Here is a 27,198-nt window from a genome sequence, read left to right on the forward strand (position 1 = left end):
ATCTTGCTACTGACACTTAAGTCAGTTTCAAACCAGTATTGAAGAAAGTGGTTTTGCTGCGTAGATAATTACACAGGAAAACCTAGGTGCAGTTTGAGACCTGGATGGTGATTACACAAACCACAAAGCACTGATGTACATTAAAGGCTTTTTTGCACGTGCCTGCACAAGAGTTTGTTGTCTAGCCACCAGTTTGAACCTAGCTTCGAACTGCATTAAATGATCAATGTAAATGGGGTCCCAATGCCTTTCCACATCTAAATGGAGATTCAAACCCCAATCTCCACTAGTAGTGCAACGCTCAAACCACCACAACATACTGCCTCTCAATTTGTACTAACATAAGTAGTTAATTTAAGAAATCTATATCATTTCTAACTATTCATCTCTTACGCTGATTGTTAGAGAAAACTACCCTAAAATATACAACAGAGCATCCAAAAACAAACAGGATACAAAAGTTGAGCATCAGCTCACTAGTGGGCAGAGTGTGAAGTGTCGTGTGATGTGGCTGTAAAGAATTCAGATCTTAGGAGGCAAACATGCCGAGTCCAATCATTAAAAATAATCACAAAAGGTTTATTTAAAATATTAAGAAATAACTGCATTTTTTAATAATCAAGAACCGGGTCTGAACTACTCTAGGACTCATCTCTTCTAAGCTTTCAAAAGAGGGAAAATACACCAATCACTACATCTCTCCTGACCCAAAAGCAGAGAGAGATCTCAAAGCACACAGCACATACTCTCCATACTAAAGTGGAAAAAGGCAGGTCAGATTCAAAAGGCTTGTAGTAGAAAAGTATCCATTTTAAACAACCAATCAGAATGAGAGCAGAAACAGAGGAGAAAAGGAATTAGATACATTCCAACAGTCATACAGGAGACATGGAGGAAGGGAATTCCCCGACTATACTAAAATAACTAAACTGTTCCTCATTGAGGACTTGAGACTTGGGCAGTGTGGGGTTGAATTCCAATACTGATATCATAAAGGGAGTACTCCAGCAATGAAGAAGTTCAATTATTACTATAATATAGTTAAGTCTTACTTTTATTAGAAGGATTGTTTCTATACCCCTCATATCAATCAAACAATTGGCTACTACTGGATCATCGATCTCTAATGCTGTCAAAACCGATGGGAAGTTTGGATGAAAAACAGCCCTGTAAAAGAGTTAAAGCAGTAATATACATATTTTAAAACTTGAGACAGTACAACAAAACAAGTCATACAAAAGATACTTTGGCAGAACTTTTTAGTTTTGAAATCAGAGGATTGTCTAGTATTATTACAAGTAGGCACTCATGCAACACACCATGGTATATCAATAACAACAGCCCACTAAGAGACAGTGTTGTAACGTTGGCAGAAGTCTTTGAAATAAAAGTCAGCCTTTGGTAATGGAAATATATTTTCCAGTTCAGTTTCCTGTCCAATCTTGTGGACTTTTACTCTAAAATATTTTACAACAAATTCAAGCAGCTTATTCCTTAGGAAACTCCAATTAGTTCAAAACATGGCAGCCATATTAGTTACAGGAACAGAAGTAGGCGTATTACACGAATACTAAAGTCACTCGACTGGTTTCCAATTAGTTTCCAGGCAAAGTACAAAGTACTTATTTTGATAGTTAAAGTCCTATTTGGTTTGGGTACAGGTTACCTACAAGATTGCCTTCGCCTGCACAAACTACCCCTTAGGACACTGAAGTCTTTTGTGGGACACTTCCTCCAGTCAGCCACAACCTGCCTGGCAGCCATCACTCAGAGACCTTTTCATCACCCACCCCAGGACTGTGAAATGACATGCTGGAAGAGCTACAAAAGCCAAACCAGCTGCCAGAATTTAAGACACAACTGAAAACCTATGTCTTCTGGCAGGCCTACGTAGGTTGTCATTTGGAGAGACAGATCCAGGAGCACTCCCAAGCTGCAAAGGAGAGTGTTTTTTCATTCGTTCAGTCATCTCCGACTCTTCGTGACCTCATAGACCAGCCCACGCCAGAGCTCCCTGTCAGCCGTCACCACCCCCAGCTCCTTCAAGGTCAGTCCAGTCACTTCAAGGATGCCATCCATCCATCTTGCCCTTGGTCGGCCCCTCTTCCTTTTACCTTCCACTTTCCCCAGCATAATTGTCTTCTCTAAGCTTTGCTGTCTCCTCATGACGTGGCCAAAGTACTTCAACTTTGTCTCTAGTATCCTTCCCTCCAATGAGCAGTTGGGCTTTATTTCCTGGAGGATGGACTGGTTGGATCTTCTCGCAGTCCAAGGCACTCTCAGAACTTTCCTCCAGCACCAGAATGTAACCCTATCCAAAACTGGTTGACACACCTCCATCCCTAAGTTTGGACCCTGGATGGCAAGCACTTGTCTTATCTGGATTAACTTTCATTACTTCCTCCAGACATTCCTTCAGAGACACACTGTCCTTAGCTATTTTTTAAGACATGGAGAAATATATTTGGGTGTCATCAGCATACATAGTACCCCACCTCAGGCCTCCAGATGATTCCACCCAGCAGTTTCATGAAAATATTAAAATGCATTGGGGATAGAATGGCCCCTTGTGGGATGCCACAAAATAGCTCTTTTTTTTTTTGAGGAGCAGCTATCCCCAAGCACCACAGTCTGAAACCTGCCTGAGAGGTACAACCGGATCCAGTGGCTCCAATTCTCAATTTCCCTAGGCGTCTCAGAAGGATACCATGGTTGATGAAACTGAAAGCTGCTAAGAAATCCCAAAGCACCAACAGAGACACACACTCCTTGTCAATGTCAAGATGATCATCCACTAAGGTAACCATAGCAGTCTCAACTCCATATTCTGTTCTAAAGCCGGTTTGAAATGGGGCAAGAAAATGTGTGTTGTCCAAAACAGGGTTTTTAAATGAGAAACAGTGTCAGATGGTTTGAAACTACTCAAGAGACAAGCAGCTATTCCTCAAGGCTTCTAGTAGAGGCAAATTATGATCTTAACTGCCAGAATATAATTTGCAGGGCCCAGATACGCATCAAGGAACATGAAAGGCATTGCAAACTACTCCAACCAGAGAAATTAGCCATAGCAGAGCACCTGATGAACCAACCTGGACACAGCATATTATTTGAGAACACAGAAGTGCTGGACCACTCTCACAACCACCATGTCAGACTACACAGGGAAGCCATTGAAATCCACAAGCATGTGGACAATTTCAACAGAAAGGAAGAAACCATGAAAATGAACAAAATTTGGCTACCAGTATTAAAAAACTCAAAAATTACAACAGCAAAACAACAGAGGGGAAACAAACAGGCACATAAAATCACTCTCAACAAAAGAATCCCCCCAGGCACTTCCAAGCCATTGAATGCTAATCAAGGCGATCAGCTGAAACATTAACACCTAGCCCCAGCAGACAAAAGTCCTTTGTCTCACCCTGGTCATTCCACAGATATATAAACCCATTTTTCCTACTTCCAACAGACCTCACTACCTCTGAGGATGCTTGCCATAGATGCAGGCGAAACGTCAGGAGAAAAATTGCCTCCAGAACATGGCCATATAGCCCGGAAAAACCTACAACAACCCATAATTTGCTTTATCATTTAAATCAGATATAAAATGAGGTTTGAGGCCACAAGTGTCACCAACTTACCTTGCATTTACGTCATAAACTTTATTCTGAAATCTACTAACAACGATCTGAGGACGAGAATGAGGTCGGCAGTACTTGGACATCAATGACTGTAATATTCTTTCATCTTTATGGTTATCACACCAAAATGCATGAACCAGCCCTTTTAAACACGACTCAACAGCCAGAGCCAATTCAGCATCTTTCAAATGCAGAAAAGCACCTAAATGCAAGAATTAATATTCAGCATAGTAAACAATATTAAATTTGGCTATTAGAGTTGTGCACACCATTTTTCTTTCAAGTAAAAACATTAGATGGAAATAATAGGAAACGAAGCTTGGAAGCACCATGTTTTTAAAAGGGTAAGTGTAGATTAGACCATCACAACTTAGCAATAGGTAGAAGTCAAAATTAAAATAAGCTAAAAGTTTTGGGGCTGGATATAGGTTTTCATGCCTCACCAAACAACAACTCCCAGCATTCTACAGCACTGAGCCGTGGCAGATAAAGTAGTGCCAAATTGCATTATTTCTGCAGTTAGACGTACCTCATGTTTACTACATCATCAGAAAATATAGGTGAAATTTATTATTTCCAACCCATTGTTCAAGGTTTTTGTCATCTGTCCATCAGAAAAAAACAAATAGATTACCTAAAGGTCCTACTGGTTTGTATGTAAATTGCTTCTGCTGATGAGCAATTCTAATCGCTTCACAAAGAGCTGGTAGATGCTCTCCAAATCTTTTCAACCTGTTTGTTTTACTCTCCTTTAATTTTTTCAGCTGTTGTGCCTGAGAGTCCATTTTTTCTTTCAATTCACATTCTTCCTTCCTAAAAACCAGACAAAAGCTTATTATTATTATTATTATTATGCATTACTAAAAGACTAACTCCATTTTTACTGCCAGAAAAAATGAGTACATCTTTCAGTAAAGTCCACAAGTCCGATCCCAAAGCATTTGGACACGATTTTATCCTGGCGAACGGATTTTATGTAATTTATGTAATTGGTAATGTTGTGTATTATGTTATATATTTTCAGTGTTAGCATTGAATCTTTGCTGTTAGCCGGTCTGAGTCCCTCTGCAGAGCTAGAGAAGATCGGGATATAAAAGTTTAAATAAATAAATACATTTGTGACTATAACATTCACAAAACAAAATTAAAATGGATGGCCTTATCCTCCAATGGAAATTTCTGAAATTACTTTTATTCACAATTCTTTGTAAAGTTAAATATGTTTATCACAGAACTGGGTATCTCCAGTTGGAGAAAAAACAGGAATCAAAATAGATTTTAACTTTCCCAAAACTGCAGCAGAAAATGCCATACTTTTCTCAAGCCACTGGAGAATCCCCTTGCAGTAGACAATACCATTCATGTGGTAGCTACTTAATCTATATGGGGATTGTGTTAGATAAACAAATATTTCTTTTAAAAAAACAGTTCTTACATGCCTTTTATTACACAAACAAAATAATCAATTTCAATTATATCTATTAAACTTACTTAAGCCTAACAGAATCTTCCTTGTATGTATATATAGTATGCCGAAACTGTTCTAGTTCTTGATTGGTTGATTTATCTTGATCACATAATGCCCTCAGCTGTTCTTTCAAGTGGTCGATTCTTTTCTGTTTTTCCAGCCTTTCAGACTCTGAAATTCGTTCAGCGCTGTAATATTAAAAAAAACCAAGGTACTATTTTTTTCAAGAAGTCAACTGGCAAACTATTTGGACCTACAAAACCAAAAACATCAAGACAAACTCAAGGTATTTCTGTCTGTATATAGTGCAATATACTTTTCCTTTGTTAATTTTCATGCATACACTAAACTAGTAAAAAATCAGTATTAGCTGGCTATGCTTTCAAATTTACAACTAAGAGAGACTGGCATCACTTTGAAAGACATTGTAATGATATTGACAGTCCACATTTTAAAGAGGAATAATACAGAAATGGTCTTTAGCTTCTTCATGAATCAGAAAGCCTATCAAGGCAGAAGCTTTCCAAACACCCATTGAATGCAAAGTCCTTTTTTAACCAGTTGTCAGATTCTGCACGAATGCAAGTAGTATATGTCAGAAATATTAAAAATTAACTAAGTATTTTAAATTACAAAAATGTGAGTCAAGCATCGAAAGGGTTAAATGGATGTAACGACTCCGCAAAAGCTGATTTTCTATATAAGCAGGTGTGTCTGTAGTTTAGTAGCAGTCAGTCTGAGCTAAACCTCAGTGGGAGAAAGGTCTTTGCTTGTGAGAAGGCCTCAAAGTGTGAGGTAGGCCTTAGTCTATGAGAAGGCAGTGTGAGAGAAGGCCTGGTGTGAGAAGCTTCAGTGAAATAAGCCCCAGGTTAAAATCCTCGTGTGTAAAGCTGTGTGTGAAGCTCCTGTGTAATTTCAGTGCGAGTGTGAAGATGTTTATCTGCATAAGAAAGAAACCTTGTTCTTGTAAATAATGTAACCATATTATTTTACTACAAAGAAAAGCTTTCTATGGAAGACATAACATTGGTCTCTGTGTTTTTGTTCTTTTTATCACTTTGGGCTACTGGTGCTGGGTCACGCTGCTGCTAATAATTTACTTTGCTGTACATTTTGTTAATAAGCCTACTCCCTCAACAGTATAATGTCCTGGCTGAAATGAAAATACAACTTCTTCTCACCCCAAGAGCGGCTTTACTAACTATGGAAAAAATTCAACGCCCCATTGCATACATAACAATAAACATAGATATTAAATTATAAAACAATTAAAACATATAAACAATTAAAACATGTAAACAATAAAACAGATTAAAACAGTAATACAGACTAAAACATCCAAAGTGCTGAAGCATACTTTCCAAAGTCCTTAGTTTTCCCATAGTCATTATTCAGACTGCTAGATTAAGGTCAAATTCCATGTTAGCCTACTCTACAAACACCTGTGTACAGAGCCAGATCTTTAGTTTTTTCCTGAAGACCAGGAGGGATGGAGACAGTCTAATGTTACTGGAACCACCACTAAGAAGGCCCTGTCTCTCATCCCTGCCAGTCGCACTTGCAAAAGGGGAGGCACTGAGAGTAGGGCTTCCCCATAAGATCTTAAAGGTCTAGTTGGCTCATAGAGGGAGATGTGTTCGAACAGGTAACATATGAGAAATCTACCAAGAGGCTGAGAGTGTAACTGTTGCCATGAAAAAAAGTCATAAGCATCCTAACACAACATTTAATCTCTAAATAAATTCCCCTAGAAGACACACGAGTTAATTTTAAACAAGACAACAAAGCTAGCATGCCACAGTGGAAACAGACTTCTATGGCACCTCAAAAACTAGGAAATATTCACTGCAGGAAGTACTAACAGAGCCAATTCCATTATCAATACCAGCCATTTGCAGTACTGTTACTGACAAGCAAATATCCTGGCACTAAGTATCTCCTACTGCATTTTGCATTTTTATGTTACTTAAGGTATTAAATTATGCATTTGAACATAATTTAGGCATAACTGAAAGGGAAGAGATGAACTTTTTAGAGGTTCATAGAACCAAGGGAAGAAAAAGTCTTTAGCGTCAGATTTTAGCAGAGACTTTCTAAGGTCCTAGTGACCCAACAGCCTGAGAAATACTGATTTAGTAAGGGAAAACATTACCTATTTTTCAGTTCCTCAATTTTTTGACAAAGACGCGTATGGTCTTTTCCTAATCGTTTTAAATCAGTTTGAGCTCGATTATATGCTCCCTGGACAAAAGAAAAGTGGATTTGCATTTAAAATTGTCAAGTGTTATCTTAATGTGAGTACTGACACAAATGTAGTAAAATAATTATCTTAAATAGAGGATTTTTAGCACACTCCCATGCCAGTTAAAAATTAAACAACACTGAAAAAAAGAACCAAACATCAAAATGGCTTTGCACAATTTTGTCATTGTTTTATATCTTCAAGTTGCCCCCAATTTATGGTGACCCTAATGTAAACCCTGGGAGCCCCCGGTGGCACAATGAGTTAAATCGCTGAGCTGCTGAACTTGCTGATCAAAGATTAGCAGTTTGAATCTAGGGAGCGGGGCGAGCTCCCACTGATAGCCCCAGCTTCTGCCAACCTAGCAGTTCGAAAACATGCAAATGTGAGTAGAACATTAGGTACCACTTTGGCGGGAAGGTAATGGAACTCCATACAGTCATGCTGGCCACATGACCTTGGATGTGTCTACGGACAATGCCGACTGTTCGGCTTAGAAATTGAGATGAGCACCACCCAGAGTCGGACAAGACTAGACATAATGTCAAAGGAAAAACTTTACCTAATGTGAACTCTATCACAAGATTTTCTTGGCAGAATTAACCTTGATGATAAGGACAATTTCTCATTCAGAAAGGAGTTTGCCTTGGTTTTCCTGTAAGGCCAAGTAAGTGCAATCTGCCCAAAGTCACCCAAAAGCAGAGATTTGAATGCTGGTCTCCCAGCATCCTATTTCAATGCTCAATATTTTCTACCTCTCATTGCACAATATAAAAGCATTAGACATAGCTACACACAGCCATTTGAGAATGAACTTTTCATCCACAGACCTCGGCATCATTGTATGCTGCTCTTTTTGTCTGCACATCTCTTTTTGAAACTGTACACGAAGGCTGCAGATTTTGTGCTTCTTCAGTTAACTTCTCAAGCTTCTCTTGTATGGTTCTATGGTTTTCTTCTGCTACATTAACGTTATCCTGAAAAATAAACAAGCAAATATCATGTCAGAAATCTCACTGTACCAAGAAAATATTAATTCTCCAGTCTCAAGCTCTCTTTAGATATAGAAGGAAATAGGATTCTATAACTGGTCCCTTTGACAAGCAAGAAATATGAAGCTTGTTTGGTAAAAACAAAAGTCTGCTACTCATCCCCTTATCTGGTCGAGGGCGAGTTAGCCTCTCCTGTTGCTACACTTCAGATTTTGTCAAATGTAATGTTGGACAAAATTGGTCTTACCTGCCTTGACCAGCTTTGGTTTAATTAAAAATCAAACTGAAATCTAATGATTCCCCTGGTCAAATGTTTGTAGTTTAATAATATGCATTTTGAACTCTCTTCTGCAGAAAAGACAAAATTATTCTCATTCATTAGGTTTTGTTCAAAGTAGCTAAAAACTGAGAAGATATCCAAATATTAGGTTCTTTACTCCTTCACAGCCAAATAACTTATTTACCTTATGCAAGATATCTGTATTTTGCTAGACTACCTCACCAAAATGCAATTTAATATCTCTGTAATAAATTTCAGGATTGCTTCTTGAGGTTTTTAAGAATGTCCTCAAGATTTAAATTTGCAGAGATAAGTACTGGTTCTTCAACAGACTGGGGGTGAACTGGGGGGGGGGGGGGGTAAAATCTTTTTTTAAGAACAGCTTCCCTTTTTAAAAATGAATCCTATTGCTTTACTTGAGGGGAGAATTGATGAAATTGAAGTCAAACTTTACAAAATGAAAAGTATGTACCTTCCATTCATTCACTTTCTCAACGAACTTCGTGGTTCTGGCTTCCTTTGATTCTATATCATCTTTTATTGTTTTCACGTCTTTTTCAGTGTCTCTTACCTGAAATAGCAAAATAACCATATTGTGAAAGAATTAAACAACACTGAATGGTATAATTAGCAGAAACTGGAACAAGGTGATTACCATTGCCCAAGCTATTTGGTTCTGCAACTGCTTTAAATCATTCTGCATTTCACTCAAAGCAGCAATACTTTTATAGCGTTCTTCTTTCTTTGAAACCTGCACCGCAAGCTCTTCAAGAAACTGAAAAGAAAAGAAGCTAGATGAATATAAATGGCAACAAGAAATAATACTTTTTTCCCAAGTTTAATACTGGTAGAATTGTTCAGGAAACAAGTTGTCATAAGATATTAGCAATATTTTAAGAATAAAAATAAATAAATAGATATTCGTAGGATTTTTCTTCCACAGATTATAGCTTAACAAGGGATCTCCTCATTCTCTCCTTCCATTTCCTGTTTTTCCCAAAATTCCCATGACAAAAATCTGGTTGCAAATAAACTTTTAAACACTTTTTTAATATTACAGCCACAAGAAACCATAGCTTAAGATAATAACTAACCATCACAATAACTGGATGTACAAGGAGTGAAAGAAATGGAAAAGGAGGAAGATCATGCACACACACGGAATACTTTCCAACAAAACCATTCATAATTTAACTGCATCATAACAGTTACATGGACCTCAATACAGAACTGATCTCAATTTTTAAAAAAATCTATATTAATACCACAGCCCAAAAAACAAAAAAATATTGATGCTTTGGTTTTTTGGCCTATTCCTGGGGTTATTTGAGATGGAAGGGCTTCATACCTCTTCTCCTTGTTCAATCTGATCACTTGTTCTTGATTTGGTTGCCGTTATGTATGTATAATCGTCTTCCATCTGCTCCAGTTGGGTTGCTTTCATAAAGAACTACGTCAAGAAACATTAACTCCGTATTTTAAACTTTCTTTCAAAATTACAGGCACAATCTTTTTATTATTATTCAACAAAATTCCCTTATCTTTCACCACAATCTCACAATACAATAGAGGTTTCACAAAGCAGCAAACCCAGGACCCTCCTCAGAATGCTACTTCTGCATATGCTTACTATATCACCATCTAGCCATTTAGAGTTGCATTACTTCATTAGGCTAATTTTTCGACTGGAGCAAAATGCAATATGATCTGAAAAGACTCCACATTAACATATAAATTGTTTTTATAATGCAGATTTATGTTTACTGATTGTTTTATATGTTTATATGTGTGTTTTAATTGCTGTTGTTTTTACTGTATTTACATTGTTGGAAGTACTTTTGGGTTCCTTCATGGGAGAAACACAGAATATAAATAAAGAATTATTATTATTATTATTATTATTATTATTATTATTATTTGAAAATAAGATACAGATGGTATTTACAAGCTTCCTACACTTCCTGCCACTTCAGATTACAGACGAACTGAATAAATGGTAACAAATGATAAATAAATACTGTAATATGGAAGTAAAAGAAATAGATTAAACAAAAATGATGGTGTAGATCTCAAAAAGAAGGGAGATTTGCACTTCCCAATATTAAAAAAATATTATGAAGCAAGCAGAATGAGATTGGTTATAGAAGGAATGACAAAAAGGAGGATGTAGAATGGCTAATAATGGATTCAGGAAAAGCAGAGAAAGGAATCTGGATTTTTTCTTTAAAAAAGAGTTTACAAAAAAAGAAATTAAGGAAATTCAGTAATGTATTAGAAATATGGAAAAATACAGGAGAAAGTTAATAGTGGATGGTTCAACAATAACCCCAGTTATAATGGGAAGGAAATATCCAAAAAATATATAATGAATAAAAAAATAAGGAAAAAACTTAGACAAAATAGGGATTGGATAAAAGGTTGGAATGAAGAAGGAAATTATTATAGAAGAATTTAGAGAAATAAAATTGACATGGTTCCATTGCATACGATTAGAACAATGGCTCAAAAATTGGGTAAAAAATAATAAAAATGGAAGTAAGCTTAATCAATTTGAACAAATAATACAAAATGGAAGGGATATAGAGGAATACAAAAATGAGAAGGGAATAACTAGTAAAGTAAATAAAATATTAACTGAAATAAACAAAGGAAAAAATTAAAATAATATCCTCAAGGAGATTTGGGAAGAAGATTTAGGGATAGAAATAAATAAAATAGAGTGGCCACAATTATGGGGACCAAGACATTTGAAAAATTTATCAATACGGGTTAAAGAAAATTATTATAAGTTAATATGGAAAAAGTATCTAACACCAATAACAATAGCAAATATAAATTTTAAAAACTATTCAAAAATTGCTGGAGAGGATGTCAAGAATCGGGAACATATATACATATGTGGTGATGGTGTAAAAATGCAAATAATTTTGGGAGGAAAGTATTTAGAGAGATAAAGGATATAATGAACATTAAAATAGAAAGAAGTCCTAGTATAGCTTTATTATCATTATATAATAATAAACAACTGAAAAAAAGAGGACAAAGATGCAATAACAAATGTATTAACAATAGCAAGACTGCTTATAGCAAGGAATTGGAAAAGCTATGGAAAGTTACCTCCACAAGAGGAAATGTAATTTTGGACAGATGATATAAAAGGAGTGGCTTGGGTGGAGGGGAGCATGGTGGTGAGAGATAGAAAATATGTATAAACATAAAAATAACAGTAGATGCAAAAAAAAATGTATTGTAGATTGTACGGATTATTATGTGTCTGCTGTAAAAAAAAATTTTTCCGTATAACAAATGTATTGAAATATGATAAAATAAATAAAAAATATCTTTTAAAAATAAATAAAAAAGAAATGTGATAAAATAAATTTAATATATATATTAAAAATACAGGCTTCCTACACTTCATACTGGTCTGTCATGTTACTTCTGCATAAGGGTGGATCACATTTTCTACACTAGAGACTGTATAATACAGTAATTTTGATTTACCTTGTATTTATCACCTTCATTTTTGGATTGCAAAAATTGTTTGCTCATTTCCTGGGTAAGTACAGACACAGGATTATCAACCTGTAAGAATAACAACCCTTTTTAAAAAGCAGCCAAAATAAATTAACTCAATTGAGACATAACAAACCATGAGTAGCATAATTTACCATGCCTGGAAAGTTTGCTGATGTACACTGTTCAACTGCTCTCACTCCTCTGGGCAGCAGCTGTAGCTTTAAAAACTACTTTATTTATATCGCAAACTTTTCTCCCATTGAGCCTCAAGGCATAATATAAAATAGGGTGGGTTATGATGAAACACATTTGCTAAAAGTTGAGATTGGAAAATTGGATTTGCCATGTAGGATTATTCTGGGATGGCAGGAGGAAGAATTCAGCACTGCTCCTCCTGCCATCCAAGGAATAAAATGAAATAAACACAATTTAAGATATGCTTTAAAACAAAACAAAAAAACCCTGGAATGAACAATTCTTGCTGCCAAAAGGACTTCTGGGAGGAAGCCTTCCTAGTCTTACTAGAAATGGAATTCCAGAGTCTGGAAATGGCCTTGGAGAATGCCTTCTCCCACATTTCCATCAAACATTCCTGTTGGACTCAAGTGCTTCACTAAATATCTTGGAGCTCAGGCAAACAAATATGACAAGATACCTATGGCTCATTTGGAGGCCGGGTAAGCACTTTTCTTTTTTAAAGGGGTTTTGGGGTCCTTTGGGGAAGGGGGTGGTATTTGCAGTTTCCCAAGCTAATTTGGACTGCCTGGACTGTCTTGGACTGCAATCTAGACACCAGGAATAATGGATTTATCCCGAGCCTTCATAGAAGGCATGTAATAAACCCACTATCAAATGAATTTGCCACAAACCAGGGTTTGCCTGGTTTGTGGCAGATTAATTCATGTTTGTCCAGGACGTCATCTGGACAGCTTCCTTTTTATTGTGGAAGTTTCCGCAATAAAGTGGCTGTCTGGATGCACCCGCAAACAACCACACACTACTAAAAAAAAACACCCCTCTATTTCTACATAGACAGCATAGGATGTTAAAGGTAAAGTCTAGTCATGTCTGACTCTGGGTGGTAGTGCTCATCTCTATTTCTAAGCCAAAGATCCAGAGTTGTTTGTAGACGCGTTCAAGGTCATGCGGTCGGCATGATTGCATGGAGTGCCATTACTGGAGCTGTACCTATTTTTTTATATTTTTATAAATATTATATTTCATTTTGTGAGTAGATTTTGTACATTTAATACATAGGTAAGGTAAAGGTTTTTGCCCGGCATGAAGTCCAGTCGTGTCTGACTCTGGGGTGTGGTGCTCATCTCCATTTCCAAGCTGAAGAGCCGGCATTGTCCGTAGACACCTCCAAGGTCATGTGGCCGGCATGACTGTATGGAGCGCTGTTACCTTCCCGCTGGAGCGGTTCCTATTGATCTACTCACATTTGCATGTTTTTGAACTGCTAGGTTGGCAGAAGCTGGACCTGACAGCGGAAGCTCACGCCGCTCCTCGGATTCAAACCTGCGACCTTTTGGTCAACAAGCTCAGCAGCTCAGTGCTTTAACCTACTGCTCCACCAGGGGCTCCCATTTAATACATATACGTCATTTATCTATAACCATATTTCTCCACCCTCTTGCATTTTCTCACACTTCCTCCATTCTATATTATCTACTCACTTATCTAATATATCTTAGTTCTGTTCAATCTTTTGCTTTTGTTTTTTTCCCTTCCCCAATCTCAGAACGGTACCTACTGATTTACACACATTTGAATGTTTTCAAACTGCTAGGTTGGCAGAAGCTGGGGTTAACAGTGGGAGCTCACTCCACTCCCTGGATTTGAACTGCCAACCTTTTCGTCAGCAAGTTTAACTTGCTGTGCTACCAGGGGCTCCAACAGGATGTTACACTATATTAAATTACCTGAATATTAAAATGATCCAGGATTGCAGTAAGTTCCTCTTTCTTTGAAGAAATGGTGGTACCTAAACATATGAAAGAATAAGTAAGAGTCAGCATTTTTAAATGACTAAATGGTTCCAGTTAAATTATATCCTTAACGTACAGTATACTCCATGAAGAAAAAGTTGTTTGAGTTTCTGCAAGTGATCTGTTGCCAAATATAGCCTTTTCTTTATAAGATTTTACTGAAGAATTCAAATATACAAAATAAAATTACAAAAATATATTTTAAAAAAAGAATAAGAGTACAAGAGTTAAAGATACAACTTAGGGGGGAGGGGGAGAGAGAAAGCTAAATAACAGATTTCCAATCTTCTCTTTAGCAGTTATTTAAAGCAAAACAAATTATTACATCTATCAATATTTAAACAATAAATTACCTCCTTTCATATGATACAATTATTAGTAATCCAAACGTTTTATGCCCTCAGTGGGAAAATCCTATAGATTGAAAGTCTGTTGATAATATATGTGAAATATTAGCCACATTCTTCTAATCACCACATACTTCTAATTCTATTTGTCCACCTCTATAACATCTTGTTCCTTAAGTATAACTATTTCTATTAAACTATTGTATTTAACCCCACTCTCATGTAAAATCAATTTATTATAACAGTTTTTCCCAACCTTTTTGATCCATGGAGCCCTTTTTAGAATCAATCTCTTAAGTCTATGCTATGTTTTACAAGTTAATGGTGTTTAGGAGTAGTATTACAGCGGAGGAAGAGGAGATAGATAGCAAGGGAATTTAAAGTGAAGAGATATCTAAACAACTGTGCAATGTTCATGCAATGAAATTGTATTTACCACATACCAACAATACACATATTGTCAAAACTTGGCCATACATCAAAATTCTTCCAAAGTTCAATAAATCACACAATTTGCATTACAACAGAACTAAGTGCACTGTACTGCAACAGTAGGCCTAAATTAAGAGATAGCATAAAATATTGTATAAATGTTTAATGAAACACGGCTGCATATTTTTTACAGTTTCCTTGTTTCTAGGTTCAATTGTTGGTAACTGCAGGTGAATGTCTGGTTCTGCATTTAAGCAGCTTCTGTATTTTGTTTTGGTTCCTGTATAGGCAGAGAACCCTGCTTCACAGAGATATGTAGTCAAAGAATGCGATATTAATTTTGCATTCTCAGACAAGATTTTAAATTCTTTTTTAAAAAAACAATATTTTTTTTACAATACAAAAGATACATACCATGCACACACAAAACATTTACAATTCCTACCACCAACACAAGGATTGTTTTCTTTTACATATTCATTTCTTTTTGAGACAATCATTATATCTTTATCTTTGTACATTTCCATCCTGTATACTATATAACATTTGTATCTTATTTCTTATGGCTTGATCTCTGGAATGATTCATAATATAGTTCTTTACCCTTGTCCATCCTTCTTCCATTTCTCTCATTCTATTTTCATTGATTTTTAAATCATTTAATTTAACATTCATAATTTCAAATTCCATTTGCTCCACCATTTGCTTTGATTTTTTTTATAATAATGTTTATTGATTTATCACAATTGCTACATTTGTTATACATTTGTTATTACTGTTACATTTTATACAACACACTCTTTAACGCTTTGATTTTGAATTCATCTTGAAAATGCAGCCAAAACTCGGGGTGACACTGGTTTTGAAACACAATTTTTAGTTCATGTTCCTTGTCCAGACTAAATTTTACTCAAAAGTTTTTAAAATCATTTTCATCTTTTCATATTTATCCAAGATGTGTTGCCACATCCCTGCAAATGTATCTTGCCAAGGCTACATCTTTAAAATTCTTCTGTTCATCATAATCTTGGCACGTGTTAATAGATCTGTCTTTTCGATGCCCCCTTCAAAGGAAAGTTGAGACAACACAGCCTTTGTTGTTATCCCAACTGTCAGCCAAAACAATCCGCTTCCCAAAAATAAACCACTCTTTCTTTCAACCTTTTTACTTGTGAGGTCCTACACAAGCATCTTGTCTTCCAGCTTTTAAAAAAAGTACTTACAGTGTTTCACATTACTTTGTCTTCTCAAAAAAAAGTATGTTTTTTCTTCACACAGTATATTACATCTTTCTTTTTTTTTTTTTCAGTCTACATTCTTAAAAAAGTTAATGTAGTCCTCACGCTCTCCCATATTAATATGAAGGGCAGGAGACTCATCAGGTATTGCTGAAATATTTGATTTTAAGATTTCTTTTTATCCAATAAGTCCAAAGATAGGTGAGAACAGAAGTGTAGGTTGCTTACCTGCAAACATGGTTTCCCAAGTGACCACCTGTGGATTTGCACCTATGGTAATGCCTGCGCGAGCGAAGGAATTACCATAGGTGCAAATCACAGGTGGTCACGAGGGGAAAAGTATGGTTTGCTGGCTGAGAGGCAATTAAAAGTGTGCATGTAGCAGGGTGAGTTGATGTAGTTTGTTTCATGTGTCCCACCCCCAATACACGCACAAACACACACTCTCTCATTGACTGTCACTGTCCCCTGAGCTTGGTGTGGTTCTCAGATCTTTGTGAGCTCTTTCCTTGATCTCGCCTTGTCCAGAGAGGGAAAAATGTTTAAAAACCATTGATGTCACTGTTACTATTGTCTCCTTCGTGAAATCCAATGAAAGAGGCATCAATTGGATATCTTCATCCCTGGAAGTCCCACCAAGGATAGCATTTTCAAGGAAGTCTTAGAAGGATAAATAATATTGCCCAATTAACACTATTCTGCTAAACTAAGTAGCAGTTTAACATAATACTAAATTCAGCTGTGCTGATAATTTTGAAGGCAAAACAGTCCTACAAGAAGCAAGGGATAAACAGGTTCGCATGCTTGGATAATCAAAGATTTGCCTGTCATTAAAGAAAGATACATAACTAATCAGGGAAGGAAAACCCAAGAAGAGAGGAGGGAATAAAGGCAGGGTGGGGGGGGGGGGGGGTATTCAGACAAGTTGTACCTCCTACATTTAGACTTTTGGAAGCAGATGTCTGTGTTGCCTCTTAGCAATTTGTCGATGTAGAGAAGGAAGCAAGAGGTGGGAAAAAATGTTGGAAGACTGTAAAGAAAAGCATCTGAAGGGGTCTGTCAGATGTAAATAAGGAAAGCAGAAGTGAAGAAAAGCAAAAGGAAAATGACAAAATCAGATACAAAGCACAGGAAGGGGGAGGGGGAGGGAGGGGCAAAAGAAAGGGGGGGGAAAAGAAAGATGCTGGAAATCTCAACACACCCTGGGCAGACTGCTTTTGTTTATTTGTTTATATATTTCCCAAAGGCATGTATTTCTATTCTTGGAACTATTTGAAAATGTACTGGGAACAAAAATCCAAGAAATTAATACTGAGGAGATTACAATTCCTGGTCTTGTTACCCTTTTCTCAGTTCCTTTTACAGGAATGCATGTTTTGTGTCCCTTCAATAAATATGTTTGACTAGAGAAGACAAATTATTTCTTTTCCTCAATAATTCCGATATTATTTATTTTTTTATATTTTTCCTACTCCCACTATATTATCAAAACCAAGGAAGTTCCTAATATTTTAGACCTTGTAGCTCCATTATTTTTTAAAAAATCCCTAAAAAGGGTATTCTATTTGGAACCACAGTATGACTGAACTCCGTATTTTAATACACAAAAATTACACTTTTACACCAAGCAAAACTGTAAAATCTTACAAAAGCTTTGTTGTTTATTCTTTCAGTCGCTTTTGACTCTTCGTGGTCTCATGGACCAGCCTACGCCAAAGCTCTCTGTCAGTCGTCACCATCCCCAGCTCCTTCAAGGTCAAACCAGTCACTTCAAGGATAACATCCATCCCTCTTGTCCTTTGTCGGCCCCTCTTCCTTTTTCCTTCCATTTCCCCCAGGATCATTATTTCTCCAGGTTTTCCTGTCTTCTCATTAAGTGGCCAAAGTACTTCATCTGTGCCTCTAATATCCTTCCCTCCAGTGAGCAGTCGGGCATTATTTCCTGGAGTAGGGACTGGTTTGATCTTTTTGCTGTCCAAGGCACTCTCAGAATTTTCTTCCAACACCACAGTCCAAAAGTGTCTACCTTTCTTCGCTCAGCCTTCCTTATGGCCCAGCTCTCACATCCATAGGTTACTATGGGGAATGCCATTGCTTTAACGATGCGAATCTTCATTGCCAGTGTAAGGTCTTCATTCTTTACTATTTTATCGAGATTGGTAATTGCTCTTCTCCCAAGAAGTAAACATCTTCTGATTTCTCATTTTAAAAAATGAGCAAAAATTCCTCATATGAAAGTTACTATGTTATTTTTCTCATTTTTTAAACAAAATCTATTTATCTTACAAAAATGGGACAAAGGGTTTTTTTTCTTATAACTTCAATATTTTCAGAAATTGTACATCCTAAGAATAATTGGACTGCACTGTCATCTCCTTACTCCGGCGGCCAGAACAGTCATGCCCATGAGAAAAGGTATGCAGCAGGGAATGGTTCACAGAGCACTCTACATCTTATTAGAGTACAACTGACAACATTCCACATAATGGCCTATGCTGACCATAACTTATGGTATCTGCAGTACAGTGGCATCTAGAGGACATTACGACATCCACTGGTATACTGTGTAACAGTTATATTGAAAAACACAGGAAAAAATTACTGGGAAGAACAATATTCAGTACTTTTAAAATGAAAGTAAAGCATCACCAAACCTGTACTGCTTTGCAGTTTGTAAGTCCGATTCCCCTCCAAGGATATGTGTTGCTTTACAGTGATGGAATTGCCATACTGTTCTGGTCTATATGCATCTTCACCTCTGTTTCGAAGAATGATTGTAATGTCTGCAGAACTAGAATACACAATGAATTATCAAACAGAAGTTCACACAAACATGTTCTACCCTTGTATAAAGCCTGTGTTGAGAAGTCTAACTTTTGAAGGGAGGTCACTGAAATACACAGAAGGGGAAACAGATTCTACCCAACACCATGGTCTCTCTCCAGAAGACTCTCCCACTCATACATCCAAAAGTAAGATTAACTCAGTCCCGGGTAAGTAGGTATAAGATTGCAATCTAAATCTGAATAATCAGGGGAAATGAAGTCCCTGGTTTCCTCATGAAAACCCTGCCAAAGTTGAGGGTGGGGAGCATAACTTCCATTATACTTGCAAAATGGACAAACTGTATCCTTTTACAAGACCTAAGAATGGGGCTGGGATATATGTGTTCCTCAGTGTTTCTGGGATGCAATACCCAATTTCCAACAGCCTAGCCAGCACAACCAGTGGTGAGAAATGACAAAAGCTGCAATTCAACACACCTGATTCAACATTCCACAGCCTTGCTTTAGAAAACAAAAGCCATAGACAGGCTAAATATTAAGCTAAACTGGCAGATTAAAAAGGAGGGGAAAGACATTACATTTCATAAGCAGATTTAGGCAACTTCTGGGATTTGGCAATCCACACTGGCACACTCAGCTAACTTGAAGCTACATTTTCCCTGCAGCTGCTGAATATATCACTTCAATTGTGGCAAAAGGATGTTTCTTAATTTCTAGATGAAAATCAATGAGTGGCTGGTGCAGGGAGTGGATATGTGTGCTGCCTTTGTCAAGAACTTCAGAATAAATAATTAGAGTTGGGCCTGAATCACTGTTAACGAAAAAAATTGTAGTTTTCGGAGGGCCATTATTGTGTAATTTCTGAAAACAGAAAGGGGAAGAGAGAGACAAAAAGATCAGTGGAACAAATTCAGAGAGAGGATATTTTGTGGACTTAACTTTTTCAAAAAATACCTGAGCAGGGGGATCTGTGGCATCTTTTTCTCTCCCTGGTAGAAGAAACCTCCTCCATTTTTTCTTGGAAAATTACCTGCTCCCGAGGGGGGCCTTAGAACTCACTTTCCCAGTGGCACTAGTATAGGGTAGCCATTGAAAGTTTCTCTCAGAGCATGATGGGAGTTGAAGTTTTTCTCTCTGTATGTCTCTCAGACAATAAAAAGCCTGGAGATGTCCATGCTCTGATTGGCTGAGAATGGATACAACCGACGACTACAATTCCCTCTCTTGTGGTTTGTCTTTTTTTTTAAAAAAAGAAAAGTTATGTTTAAAACTTAAAATAATTCTTTTTTTCCAAATAGTTTTTTATTGTGTTAAAGTAAGGTTTACAATGAAAGTGAAGGAACACATTATAGTGGTATAGTGGGAGAAAGGAAAAGAACATGAACGAGCAAGAAGAGTGGGAGAGAAAGAAAAACAAAAACAAAACAACCCCTCTGGTTTCTCTTCAGATCGTATAAATCTTTCACCTTTTAATACAATAACTCTTTAAAAAATCTGTAAATTGGTGAATTGTTTTGAAACCTCACAGGCCTACAGTTGTAAATGGGGTCTACAACTGAGGTAAGTTTCATGCAGATAGGTCTTAAAATGACTTAGGATTGAGTCTTTAAAATTTCCCATTGTAGCCAATGGGCCAAATCTCTGCCAAATGAAATGGAAAGCACGCCTCCCCTTGCTGTTGACTTTCTGGTAAACAAAATGAGACGAAAATGGACCCAATAACGGTATGCCTTTTGGCCCAAATGCACATGACTATAAATAACTCATGTTTTTCCCCCAGCACAGTGACCTCAAAAAGAATTAAAATGATTTTGCATCTTCGGCAAAAAGTTCCTTCCCTAGTATATGTTCTTATCCTTCTCCAGTCAGTTCCAGTGCAGGACATTTCTTTACCTCTGACCATCTTTCACAAATCCTTTTACAGATGAGCCTCGGTTAGTCACTGTTGCTTTTCCTCCAAGGCCAACAATAAGGGCAGTGAGCACAGCACTTTTCCCACCTAAGAAAGTGAACGAAATTTTAATATTCTGTAACTATTTTGAAGTTAATTGGACATCTTCTATTGGACTTGTTTAAGCTTCTTACAAAGACATATTGCTTGCAATTGTGTCATACCAAATAAATCTAAAACTAATACATTTTCCCATGGAGCATCACATAGGCAGTTTTTACAAATACCTATAAGTAGAATTTAATAATAATAATAATAATAATAATAATAATACTTTATTTATAACCTGCCCTATCTCCCTGTTTTGATTCCAGCAAAATAAGCACAACAGCATACATGCAATGCCAAAATAATAACAAATTTTATTTGGTTCTTCAATCCTTCTTTCAAAGGAAAGGCATCAGATATGCCAAACTTCTGTATTTTTATGCAGGTAGTTTAACTATAGGTAAATGACATCACAGTCTGAAGAATAAAAACAATCTCTCCTTTTTGTGATTCTTCAAGTGCATCTACACATAAAAGTTTCAATCTCTGTGTAAACCCTCATCCAGAAAGTGCTGGAGTTGAAATTTTGGAAGGAATCACCCACTGTACACACACCAGATAAATACTATTTACCGTGACAGTTCCTTTTGAGATGGCAGGAGACACAATCCAATGCAATTGAGTTTAATCCCATGTGCCAATTGGACTGGCAAAAGTTAACATCCTTTTTCAGTTGAGCTTTTAAGCCCCCTTTCACTTTTCCAACATTTTTATCATCAAGCCTTAACCAACTAAACTAAAATAAACTAACCTAAACTACCCATATTTACTCAAGTCTAATGCACCATGTAATGCGCACATCAATTTTGAAGGTGTGCATTAGAAAGAAAAAACAATTGTCCAATATGTTTGGACCACATATATTCTTCTGGACTCACAAAACCTCATTTGTAACATTCTCTTTAAAATACTTTGAAATTATTTAGACTGAAATGATACATTCACTTCTAATTAATGTATATTTTCCTACTGTATTTCCTTTCCATGTTTTCACTAAAATCTGCTTCTATGTTAATCTTCCTTTTCCTAGTTGATTTATTTTCCTGTCATTCATTGATAGCAATATCAATGTCTTTTGTTCTCAGCTGTTGTATTACATTGTTACTTTTCCTATATTTTCTTCAAATTCATCATGTTTCCAATTTGTACTCTCAGAATGCATTGCATTATAATTTAATTGGCTTTCCACTTAGTTACAATTGATATAATTACATTTCCAGTGGAGCATTGTTAGAAAATATTAATTTTATTTCATTTGTTGTAATTTTCCTAATAAGTTTTTGCAAATCAATGGTTCATTCTCTGTTCTCAAATTCGTTTTAGAAATACCAGGATTTTAATTCATTTCATTGTGCTGATCTGCTCTTCTAAAATGATGTTCCTTGAAACTGCTCCTTTCTTGACTGCCTTACATATGGCAGGGGACAGTTCCATCTTGTCTCCTGCATATTTCATCAGTTGGGGACCCCTCTCCCCAACACCAACTGCTGCTCTGGGCCAGAATGAAGAGAGAGGGGGACAGTACCATCTTGTCTCCTGCATGTCATCAATTGGAGGCTCTCCCCCCCCCCCCCCCCACACCAATTGCTGCTCTGGGCCAGAGTGAAGACAGAAGGGTCCAGGAGACAGTTCCATATTGTCTCCTGCATATGTCATCAGTTGGGGACCCTTCTCCCAGCACCAACTGCTGCTCTGGGCCAGAGTGAAGACAGAAGGGTCCAGGGGACAGTTCCATCTTGTCTCCTACATATGTCATCAGTTGGGGACCCTTCTCCCCAGCACCAGCTGCTGCTCTGGCCCAGAGTGAAGACAGAAGGGTCCAGGGGACAGTTCCATCTTGTCTCCTGCATATGTCATCAGTTGGGGACCTTTCTCCCCAGCACCAACTGCTGCTCTGGGCCAGAGTGAAGAGGGGTCCAGAAGACAGTTCCACCTTGTCTCCTGTGCTATGCTAATAATATAATAAATATAATGTAATATAATATATTGTAATACATATAATATTTATAATGTTATAATGTAATACAATATAATACTACAACTAATAATATATTATAATTATATATTTTGTATTACATGTAATATTACTAATAATATAACAATATAATGGTATAGTACACTATTGTAATATATAATACTGATATTGTACTATGCTAATAATATAATATATTGTATGTATCTTGTAAGCCGCTCTGAGTACCCTTTGGGGTAAGAAGGGCAGCATATAAATGTCGTAAATAAATAAATAAGTAAATAATATTTGTCTCACTGGTGTTAAGGCATTTTGAAACATGGTCTTTAAACAGACACATAGGCTAGTGGACATCTGAGATGTATAGTTATCTATTTTTCTGTATCCCTGATCTGTTGATACACCATCAAGGAGTAAGCAGTTGAGATTATTCAGCAGACAACCTTGTCAACTGTACAAAGAAGAAATAAGAACAAAATAACAAGCAACTGCACAAACCTGATGTACCTCTGAATAAGGCTTTGAGCAGGGGGTGGGTATTTGTCAAGAACTGGAGTGGGTGCACTAGAACCCTTCAGTATCCCGAAGAACCCATTTTTGTCTATCTACCCTTACAAAATGTCGGTGCAAATGTTATTTTGCTTCATCTAGTGAATGACCAGGACCATATTCCCATCTAAACTTCTGGATGGTCATTTGGCTGCATTGGGGGTAATTTTTTCTGTCAGAAATATTAAACATTAACTAGTTATTTCTAATTACAAAAATGTGAGTCAAGCACTGAAAGGGTTAAATGATGCAATGCCTCAGCAAAAGCTGCTTTTCTATAAAAGCATGTGTGTCTGTAGCTGATGTAGGCCTCAATGGGGAAAAGGCCTCAGTCTGAGAGAGCTCTCAGTGTGAGAAGGCCTCAGTGTTAATAGGCCTCAATATGAGGAAGGCCTGGTGTGAGGAGCTTCAATGAGAGAAGCCCCAGCTTGAAGGCCATCATGTATGAAGGCTGCTGTGTACATAAAGCTACTGTGTGAAGTTCCTATGTAACTTCGGTATGAGAGAAGGCTCTGTAAGACCAAAGTTGTTTATCTGCATAAGAAAAAAGCCCAGCGTGGAAGCAAAGAAGGAAGTATAAAGAACTTTATTTGTGTTATGGAAACCTTGTTCTTCTAAATAGTGCAACCATATTATTTTGGTACAAAGAAAAGCCTCCTATGGAAAAGATAACATTGGTCTGTGTGTTTTTGTTCTTTTTATCATTTTTGAGCTACTGATGCTGGGTCATGCTGCTGCTAATAAGTTACTCCACTATACATTTATGAGGAGAGTCTTTTGTTAATAAGCCCACTCGCCCAACATGTTCTACTTCATATACTTTCTTGTACTGGTCCACATAAAAGTGGCTAAATGCATTAAGGAATGGATATAAGGTAAATACTATGCTCTCGTTTATAAAGAATGAAAACTTACTTCCATTGTTTCCAACTATAAAATTGACATTGGATCCAAACTCAAAGGGGCCCAGCATGGAATGGCACATAAAGTTCTTTAGCTTGATACTCTCAATTATTCCAACATCTCCTGATGTCTACAAATATATTACAAAAAAGATAGCAGTTACATGTTTACATATTGAAAAGGTGATCACTTAACTTTTGTATACACACTAGAAATGCCAGGTTTTGTCGCAATGTGCACTAGGTGATAAATGCACATCAAAAACAAACTTGTAGGCGGCTGCAATACTTTTTTATTAACATAAAAGCCTGCATGACTACCTGAAAATCTAAAAAATAGAATTCCATAGTATCACATTAGACGGCCAAGCAGTACCTAGTAAAGTGTTCTTTCTAGACCTCTAGAGTGATTCTATAGTCACCTTCCAACAGTTATCCCACAGGTAGTTCCTCCATTGTGTGGTTATTTTTAAGATTTGGTTAGTAAAACCAGGTAATTCTTTAAACTGTCTATAACATTTTCTGTAATTGTAACATGTTGCCGTCATGAAACATACTGATTGGAAGTTGGATCCACCATTTTTAAACACCCTGTACAATTTCATTATCATCTGTCAGCAGTATAGTTTTATTATCATTACACAATGTAGCCTCTGATGAAGAATCTTGGTTTATAAACCAATTTTGACACAACCTAGGTTTACACAAATAGCCGTTGCAGAACTACATATTAGTTTTATTTCCTTTTCAGAAATTAGTTTTGTCTGGGTTTCTGGGAGCAGGTCCTCCAGGCTTCAAAACCACAGTTCAGGAGAAAGAATAAATTAATATAGCAAGGGTTGCCCTCTAGTTGCTGCTTTGCAACTCCCATCAGTCACAGCCTACAACAATTGACATATTCATTTCAACAACATTAGAGGATCAAATGTTTTCTCCTTCTATTTTACAGGATTACTCTGCAAGGATTCAAGTCCTGATGCTTGATGATCCTGGCACTTAATAATCTTGGCTGTGCCCTTGTTTTAACTTTTGTTAAAGATCAATAAATTAAATACATGGGGAAGATGCACTTTTAATCGTGCAGAGACAACTTGCCTATCTGCTCATCTGTTGAACTTGACTTGCTATCACCAGTATTCCCTCTCTTTGCATATATAATCATCATTCATTTCATTTTTCTTTCTAGAATAATTGTAAAACATGACTGCAGCAATTATACGAGTCACTTACCACCTGTGAGTTAGCACTGCTGTCATTCTGCAGGTTTGACCATGTTTCTTCATTAAAATCATCATCAGAATCCTCTATGAATTCTTGTCTTGGTCTTTTGCTGGATGTTGGTGTTGAAAAGCTTCCCTCTTTCCTTTTTGCCATAACTATTAATGAATTAATCAGATCAAAACACTTGCATCTTGGGGCCTTTTTAAATCTTATACATTTATTTTATATATTTCCTTTATTTTTATCCCACCTTTCTCCCAACGTAGAGATTCAAGTCAGCTAGCAATAAATGTGGCAATATAACATCCTAACAATTTCAATATGATAAATAGACCCCTTCTACACATCTGAATAAAATCCCACATTTTCTGCTTTGAACTGGGATATATGGCAGCTTGGACTCAGTATATAGTATATTGTATATACATATGATATTTATAATATTATGTAATACAATATAATACTAGTAATAGTTCAATATTATAATTATAATTATATATTTACATTACATGTAATATTACTAATAATATTCCAATATAACGGTATAGTGCAATATAGTAATATATACTGATATTGTACTATGCTAATAATATAATATTGTATGAAAATATATATTGTAAGCCGCTCCGAGTCCCCTTCGGGGTGAGAAGGGCGGCATATAAATGCCGTAAATAAATAAATAAATAAATAAACCCAATTCAAAGCAGATATTGTGGGATTTTCTGCCTTGATATTTTGGAATGTAGGGCTGTGTGGAAGGGTCCTGAAAGTCCATAATCTCCCATATGATCCCGCCAAAGTTTTAAGATCTGTAGACACAATTTTCTCCACTCTACCACCCTCAGAAAGCAGCTACGTGAAACAACGAGTGGGCCTTTTTAGTGGCTGTTTCCAATCTCTGGTTATTTTTACCCAGATAGGCTAAACTAGCAGACAATCTGGATTTTGTACAGATGTGTAGAAGGCACTTGACACCCCTACTACACTGTCACATAATCCAGATTATCAAATCAGATAATCTTTGATTTTGTTGAAGGCTCGATTCTACACTACCGGATAACCCAGTTCAAAGCAAGTAATCTGGATTTTATGTTGCAGTGTAGAAGAGGCCTGAGTCTACACTGCCAGATAATCCAAAGCAGATCTGGATTTTATATTGCAGTGTAGAAGAGGTCTGTGTCTACACTGCCAGATGATCCAGTTCAAAGCAGATAATCTGGATTTTATATTGTAGTGTAGAAGAGGGCTGAATTTATACTAGATAATCCTGTTCAAATGAAATCTGGATTTTATGTTGCCGTGTAAGAGAGGCCTGATTCTACACTGCCAGATAACCCCGTTCAAGAGGGATCTGGATTTTAATTTGTAGTGAAGCAGAGGCCTGCAACTACACTGCCAAATAATCCAGTTCAAAACAGGTCTGGATTTTATGTGGCAGCATAGAAGAGACCTGAGTCTACACTGCTGGATAATCCAGTTCAAAGCAGATCTGGATTTTATGTTGCAGTGTAGAAGAGGTCTGTGTCTACCTTGCCAGATAACCCAGTTCAAAGCAGATAATCTGGATTTTATATTGCAGTGTAGAAGAGGCCTGAATCTACACTGCCAGATAATCCTGT

General features: G+C 36.7%; 1 protein-coding gene across 1 annotated transcript in view; it reads right to left on the reverse strand.

Moving 5' to 3' along the window:
- SMC6 (structural maintenance of chromosomes 6) overlaps window positions 1-27,198 on the reverse strand; it is a 49,791-nt gene that overhangs the window by 21,283 nt on the left and 1,310 nt on the right. Inside the window, exons 2-16 of the mRNA XM_060787324.2 lie at window positions 25,589-25,734; window positions 24,372-24,489; window positions 20,830-20,935; window positions 18,805-18,941; window positions 14,068-14,129; window positions 12,128-12,208; window positions 9,972-10,073; window positions 9,279-9,398; window positions 9,096-9,194; window positions 8,182-8,328; window positions 7,262-7,350; window positions 5,133-5,297; window positions 4,276-4,454; window positions 3,642-3,843; window positions 1,053-1,167 (exon numbers count right to left, since the gene is read on the reverse strand). Coding sequence (XP_060643307.2) covers window positions 1,053-1,167; window positions 3,642-3,843; window positions 4,276-4,454; window positions 5,133-5,297; window positions 7,262-7,350; window positions 8,182-8,328; window positions 9,096-9,194; window positions 9,279-9,398; window positions 9,972-10,073; window positions 12,128-12,208; window positions 14,068-14,129; window positions 18,805-18,941; window positions 20,830-20,935; window positions 24,372-24,489; window positions 25,589-25,732 — 1,866 coding nt within the window. The 5' untranslated portion in view covers window positions 25,733-25,734. The remainder of the gene's footprint in view (window positions 1-1,052; window positions 1,168-3,641; window positions 3,844-4,275; window positions 4,455-5,132; window positions 5,298-7,261; window positions 7,351-8,181; window positions 8,329-9,095; window positions 9,195-9,278; window positions 9,399-9,971; window positions 10,074-12,127; window positions 12,209-14,067; window positions 14,130-18,804; window positions 18,942-20,829; window positions 20,936-24,371; window positions 24,490-25,588; window positions 25,735-27,198) is intronic.

This window comes from Anolis sagrei, chromosome 1, assembly GCF_037176765.1.
Source record: "Anolis sagrei isolate rAnoSag1 chromosome 1, rAnoSag1.mat, whole genome shotgun sequence".
Taxonomy (NCBI): Eukaryota; Metazoa; Chordata; class Lepidosauria; order Squamata; family Dactyloidae; genus Anolis; species Anolis sagrei.